General features: G+C 48.9%; 1 protein-coding gene across 1 annotated transcript; it reads right to left on the bottom strand.

Annotated features, from left to right (window-relative positions):
* Positions 1–244: 244 nt before the first annotated feature.
* LOC144095359 (uncharacterized) lies at positions 245–2894 on the bottom strand. Its single transcript, XM_077629120.1, has 2 exons — positions 2296–2894; positions 245–455 (listed from the first exon to the last, which is right to left on the bottom strand). Exons 1-2 carry the CDS (start codon positions 2802–2804, stop codon positions 245–247), a joined length of 720 nt encoding a protein of 239 aa, XP_077485246.1. The 5' UTR covers positions 2805–2894.
* Positions 2895–11121: the final 8227 nt, after the last annotated feature.

Raw genomic sequence — 11121 nt, forward strand, 5'->3', positions numbered from 1 at the left:
TCGGCTTCAACTTCCACTCCTTTAGTTTAGCTGCTGCATTGGCACAGAGAACGTCCTCGCTGTGGCAATCGCAGAGATGGGTACGGACGCGAAGCGGTGAACGGGCGCAAGCAAGACTGGGGTAAGTATATAGCATATGTAAGGAATGAGAAGAGCACTTGTTCGCTTCTTAGTTTATTTTCTAATTCGCGTACACGACGCAGTGTTGCAGCTGATCTGTCTAAAATACGTAGACGGGGCTGCTCTAAGAGGCGTTTGTTTTCCAATAGGAGCTCGGTGGCGCTGCGAGCGCCGTGTGGTTGCTCGTTGTCTCCGTGACGCCGGTCTCGTTGCAGGGTCCCGCTCCGCACGAGTAGACGATCACGGTGGAAGCGACGACCACGAAGAGGAAGCAGATCGAGAAGATGGCGATTGACACCTGGCTCAGGGGCTCGTCGAGGGAGTAGGAGGAGGTGCTGCAACGATGGAGGACACAGAACGGGAAGCGCTCATGTACCGAACTTTGTAACATCGAGCTGCACTGGAGTAATGCGGTAATTGTTACAGAAATAGTGCACACGGATCTTTACAGCGATATGATTTACTAGTACGTCCCCCGCTGCACCGTCGCTTCGGTCACGTCCTGGAACACGTGATTAACTCCCGCCCACAGCCTGCGATCGTATCATGAAACCTTTGTTGCCATCACGGGCTGCAAGCATGGTACAGACTGAATACAGGCAACACGTGCTCGGAACGCATACCGCAGACACGCTGCACGAAAGCATACAGCGCTGAGTTAGGGGGATAAACCTCCCAGGGCGTCTTATCCGCTCTACCGTAACCACAGAGGGTGCGCGTCTACGTAGGGAAGCAGGAGCAATTATTATAAAGGTACTCGGATCGTTCAAAGCCGCATGGGCTTAATAGACACTGTGGAAAACTCCATCTAATTTTTTTTTGGCGTGTGAAAATCAATTGCCGGCTTTTTTTGGATATGTCGACGTTCTTCCGGCAGCAAAAGATGCATTTATTGGGGAGGAAATTTAAAAATTTTCCATCCATTTGACTGAAACTCGGGATGACTACGCCGTAGAGTAATCCCAGATCTCCGTTTTGAAGAAGCTGGCGGCACAGTCAAGCCTCTGGGATCTGTGTACAAAAAGCTGCGCCTACGCACCGCAGTTTCAAAATTCAAATCGTAATGTTGACAACGATGTGGAGACATTTATCGACATTGTAACCGCTCATTACAAGTCGATGGCAATCTGGTCAAGTCTCAGAGATCCGTGACGCAAAATCTATACGTCACCGCTGCATTCGTGGAAGAATGGCCTGCGACAACGATGCCAGTATTTCATTTTTGTAGCGAAAGCTACGTTGGCCACGAACTCGTAGTTTCGCCGTGCTCGCATTCCCACCGTGGTCGCACCGCAGCACGTGACAACAACTAGCCAGACATCCAGACTAACCTAGACTTGCAATCAAGATTAACCAAGGCTAACCAAGCTATGCCTTAGCTTTCGCTACGTATATCCTGGCATAGCCGAGCTAAGCCACTGCCAATTTTTTTGGGGCATTTCTTTCTTATAAGAGCTCCCTTTTCGCAGAAGGCAGTTTTGTCATCACAACTTCGGACTAATGAGTGTAGGCCACCTTAACGGGCTCTCAGCGTACCCTTAAGGCAATGAGATATCGAAACACATTTCAGGAGATAATCGGCTGAAGTGGGGCTTTTCAAGTTAACAAATTCACGGTCGATTAAAAGCCACTTTTCTAATACGTTTCGTAATTAACTACCGAAACGCCAAACGGGATATTTATTAATATTATTATTTATTTGTTATTTGTAGAAAAACGGTGACATTTTTCGTGAACACAAAACAAATTCTTTTGCCGCTTTACTCTTAGTCCAGGGATGTAACAGTTCTCTGCTTTGATTTGCGGGACGCTTCAATGAAGCGTCAGTATTGAATGGTTTATATAATAGTTCGTACTCAGTTTTTCATACCGAAAAATAATATTCTATCGAATGCTGAAAACTGGCAGCTGGCGTAAATATTCTAACGCTGCATCTCAATATTCTGGCATAAAAGTACGCTCTTTCTGCACCGCGCTCACTCCGTACAAGCGCGCTCACTCCGTACCACTGCAGCACCACTGACGGTAACTTTTTTAAAACCTGACACTTTTACAGGAGTAGCTACCCTGATGCTAGATATCAAAGCCCTCAGATTTCCGCTTTTTCTTGCTCTGCCTCTCAAGCACCTCTATAAACGCTAATTCAAAGCCGTCATCTTCTTACTCGCCTCGTACCTCAACTGCGAGGAGACTCTTTTCAGGAACGACTTCTTCTTCGGCTCGTCTTCTTCATCGACGAGGATATCCGCCGATGAAGCCATCGGGCTGGGCGGCGTAATCGTAAGAACTCGCGGCGTCGCATGGAGAGGCGTGTCCTCCTCGTTGGAACCTTCGCTCAGCGAGCTGGCTGCATCGGCGCCCTTACTTTCGTTGGGCCGCCATTCTTTTTGGCCTCTCGCAGCGCTGTCCTTCGAGGCATTGCTGCTCTGGTAGCTGCTGGTCACATCGCGGATGCTGGCTTCCATAAGGTCGGCCTTCACGTCCACATAGGGAGCGAACAGCCCGGTGCCCTGGGACAGCCGCTTCCCGTTGGTGCCGGCGCCGTCGCTGCCGCGGCGAGTGGCGTCGTCCGGGCGCAGCTCCACCTCTCCTTCCGACTCGCCGCCCAGCGCCTCACCGGCCGCGGAAATCGAGCGCTTGCTCGGGGTCTTCTTGGTAGCGTTCTTCATTGAACGGTTGCTCATCGCGCAGACTGGTTTCTTCACAGATCGAATGGTCCGGAGCGTCTCGTGCGAAGGAGAAACATCCTCTTCCTCACCCTTGATGCGCCACCTGCATGCGATACGTGAAGGTAGATGCCTAAAAGTGCAAAAAAAAAAACGAATACGTTGTCGTTGTGCCCTTATTTTAACGGCGTATACGCAGGTGAAAAGCAGCACTCAGTTTCTTACACAAAGAAGAAAGAGACTGGTTCTTCTGTTTCTTTCTGGCTCATCAGCTCCGGAGCCAATGTTCGGAGGTTTACGGACGTTTGCTTTCATATTTGACCTAAGCTTTGCAGCCGTTCCCCGCAGGACATTCGTTTCGAGTTGCCGAGAATGGGAGCTAAAAGCGTTTCATGTTTAAAAGCTATTTCAGCACAGCGCCCGTCTCCTGGGCCGCCAGTCGCAATGAGACGGCCGTCAACTAATACACTTTGCAAAACATTTAAAATTCCTCGGAGCGAACGTGTTGCCCTAATGCATGGTGCCCATGGCTGCAAGCTTCCTTCTTCGAGTCTTCAAGTGCTCTGTGGTACACTTATTCGCTTTCAGGCGGCGCCTTCCACGTCCGCTCATCTCGCCCCATTACATAGTTTGCGCTCCTGTATTAGTGCGGAAGCATGCACTAATCCGATGGGTAAAACCGTACATTGTCTGCTGCCTTTTCTGTTCGCTGCTGTAGTGCATGAGGGAGAAAACCTTTAAAGCACAGAGGAAATCGCAGTCAGTTGAGTGGGCTCTTATTCCACGAGCCCATTGACTTTTGCTGCTGTCCTTGCCCGGCTCACCAGCGAAAGCTGGGGCCGCTTGCACGAAACAGCATAAGACTGCATTATTTCGCTGAGGCCTTTAGGATTTTTTAGTGTTTGTAACCTTAGGTTTAGCTAAAACTGCTGTACAGCAAGCCGCACTGCAGCAGGCCGTATGCTGTACAGACCAGGATTTGCGAACATATACGTGCGCACGCGAAGAAGGAGGACCGCACTGCACGTGCTGCAGCCGCAAGGACCAAGCGAAGAAGAAGACCTACAGGGCTAGAGGCGAATGCTCCAGTCTGCACATGGAGACTGCCGACGTCAAGATCAAGGGCGAACGCAACCGGTCCCCCAGGGTTAACAGCGGCATCGGTACTCTCGCCGTCTGCGTCGTCATCACTCTCGCCTGCACTGCACTCTTCGTGTGCCTCAGGTGAAGTCGACGCTCTGTGCTGTACTAGTAGTTCACGCCGCGTAAGGGCAAAAAGGTCTTCGCAGTCTTGAACTTACCCGCCTTTGTGGGGTAAATTATGCGTTGCGACTTGTTCGAATGCATTTTCAACTAGCGGAACGTGCTTTAGTTTATGCCTTAGTGTCCAGAGCTGTCGAGATGTTCCTGAGACCAACTTTTTTATGTGAGCGCCCCAACTTTGTTTTGGTTGAAGCGTTAATCGCAAATATTAATATCAACGCGAACGCGCTAAGGCTTCCGTCGTGCAGAAATTCCGGCGTCGTCGTAGTGATCGAAGAAATGTGGTCTAAAGGGTTTTAACGTGATTAAATGATTAAAAAGAGTAGACGTGCGTACCAGGATTACCCCGAATCCTCACACAAGATTCTGGGTTGGGACCGTGTTAAGTAATGCTTCCGCATTAAAAGGGTACCCACCTGCTACCAACGTCATGTGACGTTGTGATGTCATCACTACCTACCCACCTTGGCAAGTGGGAGTTGAAATAATGATTGGTCGCGAGACTTGCTCGGGGTGAGAAACATGGTTCTTACAAGCTCCCCGGGTGGCTATGTTTGAAACAACCACATGACGGGGCAGCAGCGCATCGTTTAACTGTTGCACCACAGCGCGGGTACTGGTATAAAGTCTCCACGCGATCAGTAAATTTAAAGTAGAGAAAGACCGCGTGTCTGCGAAGTGTTTCTCTCCCAAGACTTTTAGCTGTCTTTCTGACTACCGGATGGCCGCCACCACTATGCGATACTATTAATCTTGCCATTCCATCAGTGCCTTTAAGTTCAGTACCGGCTAACTTTATTTTATTTATGGGATCCTTTCTCGCCCTCAATTTCCTCCATAGCGCTTTTCTGGATTATTAATGAAGTTTCCCGTTCTCATGTAAAAAAAAAAAGAAACTGTAGGGGATACTTAAGCTCCGCCTTAATGGTTTGACGCGATAGCGTTAATGAGTTAATGCCCATATATACGGAATTGATCATTATACACTTTGCATTCATAGATCGCTGATAGCCCTCATACCACTCCTGGCACAGTGGTGCAGTGTCATGCGAAGCGCCACTGCCACGGGAGGGTTATTTCAGCCACAGACGCCGGCGGGGCTTGAAAGGCCCAGGATGATCTTCCCGAGCAACCTTTCGCGATCAGTCATTCGTTTAACTGCCACCTGCCACGACGGGCAAGTTGTGATGACGTTACAAGGGCACGTCACCTATTTGGCAGGTGCCACATTCCATCTGGGTGCACCGGCCGCGCGGCATCAAACGGTCGCCAACGCCGACGCTGAACAATTTTTTTCATAGACAACTGTACCAACGCTATCGCTTTAAAATATTTTATATTGATTATTTCATTTTTGACCGCAGCTCTGTGCGCAACACTGCCAGCTTATTATATGTCGCACTTAGTCGTGAAGGCAATATTTTATTTTCTTCTGTACTTGCAAAATTTCACGTGTGTTTCAAGGAGTGTGCCTGTTTAATTTGTCGCGTTTTGCCGGTATATATTTGCGGACACTTTCGTGCAGCGCGTGTTTAAAGAGCAGCGGCGGACCTGTGCTTGACGTGCCTTCGTTAAGCATTCTCGTGAAAACGTCATATTCTAGCGCAAGGTGAAACAGAATACCTACGTTTTCGGAAAGTCACAAAGTGTCGCGTGGTGTTCACTTGTGTCCTTCGATCCCATTAAGGGACTTTGAAGAAATACCGTTTCAAGATCAGATCACCCTGATACAATGTATGTTGAACTGGCTAGTTGCTTAACCTAGTCCAAAACAAGCAGGAAGTCTATATGCAAGAATTAGCACTCAATTAGATAAGTGTGGATGGCTCACCAATTTTTTTCTGATCAAACGTAAACGAAACGTCAAGTCGTTTACCAGAAAGTTTGGCAGGAAGGAGAGGCACTCAACAATATCCAGTTAATCTTCAGGAAGTTAATTTCGCCGTACGCGACGATCTAGTTCTAGCGTTTGCAGTGTTCGTGCAAAAGATATATGTGGCACCTCTAGTAGTGAAATTCTTGCACTCAATGGCTTGTAAATGGCACTAATTTCGCATTCTAACTGCTATTCGCATTATAAATGCTATTAAGACCATTTCGTGGGGACATAGGTGTGGTACCAGTGAGAAATCGAAGTCTTTTTTGATCACTACCACAAAACCGCCGCCTCTCGTGCGACGATCGTGGCCTACAATTTATAGTGAGGGGAAGTAAAAAAATCACTCTCGGGAATGCTGTCTTGGAGCCATGTTTCGGTGATCACGGTAACATCTGGCTGATATGTCAGAAGCAAGCTTTCAAACTCACCGCGGAGGACACCGAAGCTGCAACGCCGTACTGTTGGTAGTCCCCTATTAAATGCCTTTTCATTTACACCTTGCTTGAAGACATTGCATGAAACTTGTGGAGTGGTGACATTATTATTACAGTGCTGCGAATGTGCACCTTCACTAATGAAAATGAGTATAAACCAAGTTCGTTAGCACAAGGTGGCATGTCTGTGCTCTATCCTTACCGACTGGCAACCAACAATGCACCTTGGTGCGATTTCCTCACCGTTGGGAAAGGGATGATGCCCTTCGCAGGGAGCCTTGGTGCTCTTTCTCTGTTGCTACTAAATCTACGTAGCTGTTATCAAGCACTCTTCGGAAGTTTTTTGGAGTCTGCCCTCCATATAATGAATCGACCGTTCCATTTTGTCTCTGTCACGTTCTGAATTTTTAGGCCGCGGAACAGTTTTGGCGCCCTTCGTTAAGCGAGGCATTTACGGCGGCCGCAACGATTTCTCTGAATTCACTTCCAGAAAACCCACTGCTCCTACAGCCCATACTGACCGAGCCTCGCCCATCACTGGCACGGAATTGAAGGAAGGTCCAAATTGGCAGCGATCAGGCAGGCGTTGCCTGCCAGTGGCATAAATGATTCAGCGCTGTGCGAAGTCATATAGCGCGCACCACAACACCACTAAACTCCACACGGGGTTCTGCTCTGTTCTGATGGTTATGACGTCCCCTTCTAAGTCTCCGTCCCTAATGCAGGTGGAGTGCTGGCAGGAGACCGCCAGTGGCATTGTGTACCGGCGCCGCATGCGAGGCGTACGCCCGGCTCCTCGGCGACATCACGAACCGGTCGGTGAGCCCCTGCCACGACTTCCACGACTTCGTGTGCACGCGAAGGCGGAGCGGCCAACCGCGCTCCGGGAGGGAGCACGCGGTGCGGGCCTTCAGGAAGCACGCGGTGGCTGCCGCAGAGGCACTGGTGCGCACGGGGGATGCGGCTTCCCCGGCCGCCTTGGCGGTGAGTGCGCCCGCGTCGTTTCTAACCTCAGCGACAACAGGAAGAGGGGTTGGGGGGGAGGGGGGGGGGGCGGAGGGAATCTGGGAACAAGGCAAAAACCTGAAGCGCACTGTGACCCGTGGTATACATTCGCTTCTTACAAACACGACATCGCTGGCTAGTTATTATCTACAAGGGCGGAAAAGAACGTCAACACGATAGCGTTAAAAGACCTGTTGTCCAGAAAATCCGGCGTCAGCGTTATTGGCGTCGGCATTATCAGCGAAAACTCACGGTCACGGCTCTGGCAGGTGGGCTGCCTAGGTTACGTTACCTTGCGGCGTCATCACAACCTGCCCACCGAATAGCGAACAAACTGCCAACCGTTGCAGGTGGCAGTTAAATGAATGATTGGTTGCTCGGGGAGAGCTATCTGGGACCACGGTGTAAGAATAGAGAGGTGCACCAATGGCGCCGCTTGTCCTGTGCTCCGAACGTTGCGCGAAGAGTCTTGCAGTTTCCTTGCCTGCGGACCGATGGCGGCACACAACAGCGGGCCCTCCCGCCGTTTGTGTGGTCGTCGTCTGCTTGCAGCGAACGCGCCGTTGAATGTAAGTTTTCTTTGGCATGGACTTCCAATTCGGTCTGTATTGTTGTTCTTTTTCTGAAACATGACTGTATTTTGATTCTGCTGGTGTACGGTGCTGTCGCCGGTGCTTCAGTGCTTCGACAATAGGACGAAATTAAGGGATTGGCTCCGCGATGTACGACAGGCTACAAGCCGTGCAAAGAAAAGTTAGTTGTCGCTGTTTTCGGCACCAAAGGACGAAGCTGTGGAGAAATGCCATCCCACATAATTAGGACCGTTTGCTGCAGCCTTCAGACTATTTATGTGAGAAGCATTTCGACCCTCAACTCGTGTCGAAAACGTGAGAAGCCATGTACTCGTACGTACACCGCGGCGAGGGTGTCTTGCGAAAGACGCGGTGCCAACAAGGTTCCCTGACTACTCTGCACACCTGTCGAAAGTTAGGAAGGAACAGAAAATGCCTGCTGAGAGGCACGGTATTCCGGTGCCAATTAAACGCCGTGTTCTTAACGAGCCACTCGACGGTCCTCAAGAGGATGCGGTGAATCTAGACCCGTCTACTGAGGAGGGCCCGCAGGAATCACCCTCCTCGGACACCACATCGCGCAGCTTCAACTACTAGTTTGAAGTGTCGCCGAACATTTTACCTTCTAGCTCTTGGGGCTGCCATCGGCTGCGTATAGTTTTCAAAAGCTGAGCGCATCAAAGTTGACCACTTGACAGCACCGCCAATCCAGTCTCCTCCAGTCGTGTCGACAACGATCGTAGACGTCACTCAGCCGAGCTATTCATAGTTTTGTGCGGGTGGTTTGCTGCAGCGCATGGCTCAAAAGCGCTGCGGCGAAGCCGAAGTCGCCTTGCGTTCGCTGTCATTTTTTTTTATCCTTATTCTTTTTTTGCTCCTATTTGCTGCTCACTTTTTGAAAATCTCTTTTTGACGGCTAACTCGCGAGTTCCATTGCTTCGGAGAGATACATCGTCGTGCGCTGACGAAAGCTACAGTTTTCCTTCAATTGCCCTGATACAAGGAGAATTATGGCTCAGTTTTTACAGTAGCTATGTGCGAATGATGATGCGTCAGTACTGCAAAGCAAAGAAAAAAGAAATGGGCAACAGGACGAAGACACTGAGGGAACTCAAAGCTTTTTTAAGTGTATTCTTGATTGCAGCGTGGAAAGGTCGGGAGTTTAGCGAGAAAAGCGAGGTTTAATTTCCGAGCTGCATATGTCGTGTAGATCGTACATGTGCTCTTTTGCTCATGAGTGACACCGATTTTAGAGTGCCTTACTTTGTTTGACAATAAAACAAGAAATGCCGAATGAGGTTACGAGTGCAATGTTATGCAGTTTCAGTATATAGCATGCGGACTAATTCACAGTCGGGCCTGAGCTCTTTTGACGTGCGTGCGATATTTTCACACTACGCCAAGAATTTCAAGTTTTATCTATTTAATGTCCGTAGTACAGAAAATAGCAGCTATCAGGTTCTGCTCAGATCGCTCACCGCGGCCCGCATGCTCATTATGCACGCCGTGTTGGACTAAATCCCCTGAATGTTTTCGGTTTGGCTGGTTGATGAACTACGGATAACCGATCAATACAGGCACCCACTTTTTATCGAACTGGTCGCAAACGAATTGTTGGAAATCTCAATGTTTCGCACACGTACGCTAAATAACCAAAAGGCCACGAGAACGAATGCTAAACACTGAGAATTATCGGAAAATATGCGTCTTATTTTCTGGTTATTTACTCATTTTGGCTAAGCTTAGTATTTAAACTAGTTGTTCTCATTGTCTCTCAATGTATATTTCCACAATATTCCGACATTTCCTTGCTAACGTCTATTACTGCTCAAATTACTTCGCTGTTTCTAACTTCAAAAGGGGCCGCAGTCGTGTGGCGCCATCTGGCCGAGAACCGAGAACTGCGAGGGGTTCTGCGCCATGTGCAGAGCGCTCGTTGAGACACCTTTATTCTTACACCGTGCCTGGGACGCACAAGCCACACCGGTGGGAGCGCCTGCCATCGCAGGGCAGTAGCGCACCGCTTAACCGCTGCACCACTGCGCCAGGACGGGTATGAGGACTCTCAGGGTGCTATGAATGTAAAGTATAGAGCGACCTTCTGCATATATGCAAAATTAACTCATTACGCTATCGTGTTATGCTCTTAAAGTGGAGCTTAAGTGTCCCAATTTTTATTTTATATGTCTGCAGCGTTTCTAGGCAGTGCTAGTTCATGCTTTCGCTGCTGGTTTGACCGCGAGGTGTTATGATGAATTGTATTTTGCGCAATGTCACGAAGCAACACACACGCACATACATACGTACACATACGTCAAAGATAGCTCCATTGAGTCGTCGTAACTGGCATCATGTGGACAACATTTTAATGTGTGCAACTTCGGGTGCTCCTCGTAAAAGTTTCGCTCACCACCACGTAAGTGAGCTTCAAAGGCATGATTCGCTTAACAGCCTTGTGCCGTTTTCCTAGCGTAAAGAAATACAAAAAAGGTCTTGCATACCAGGGATACTAAAATGAAAAATGGTTCTTCGTAATGGTAAATCAACTGTCAGTTTTTCTTGTATAACTGACAGGAAATTAACTGCGCGAAAAAAACGTGAAGAAAAACACACACAACGATCACATGCACAGAACTGACCACTGCCTTGGTGGAAAGGCAAGTGAAGGTCCGTGCGAAAGGAACGCAATGCAATGGGCAGCACATAGCTCGTACATTCTAAAGCTAACGGCTGCAGTGGGGGGATTTGAACCGTGGTAAGCGACCGCCCCCGATCATTAAGCTAGAGGAAAGACCACGTGTATTCATGAATATGACATCATGTCCTTGCTGATCCTCTTAACGTGAGTCCTCCTACTGTAACTGCACCTTATTTGTTGTTGGTACACGTGCACCTACAGCGCACAAACGAGAACAGCTCTCTTTTGTAAGCGCTGCAAGTTACAGCCTGAAAGGAAGCCGCAACGCATTTAGAACGGCATGAGGATTCATAGCGCACAGAATACACAGGACACAACACAAGCGCAACCCTGACCCTTCTAAGCATTTAGAACTGTAGTTTGCCAGGGCATTGTAGCTGTTAACAAAAAAAAAATACGAAAATGCCAAATGGACTTGTCCAATGTTTAGGGGGATCCCCTAAGATGGACCAGATTCGTAATAACGCAGTAATTGCTCATAATT

Source organism: Amblyomma americanum, chromosome 6 (assembly GCF_052857255.1).
Source record: "Amblyomma americanum isolate KBUSLIRL-KWMA chromosome 6, ASM5285725v1, whole genome shotgun sequence".
Taxonomy (NCBI): Eukaryota; Metazoa; Arthropoda; class Arachnida; order Ixodida; family Ixodidae; genus Amblyomma; species Amblyomma americanum.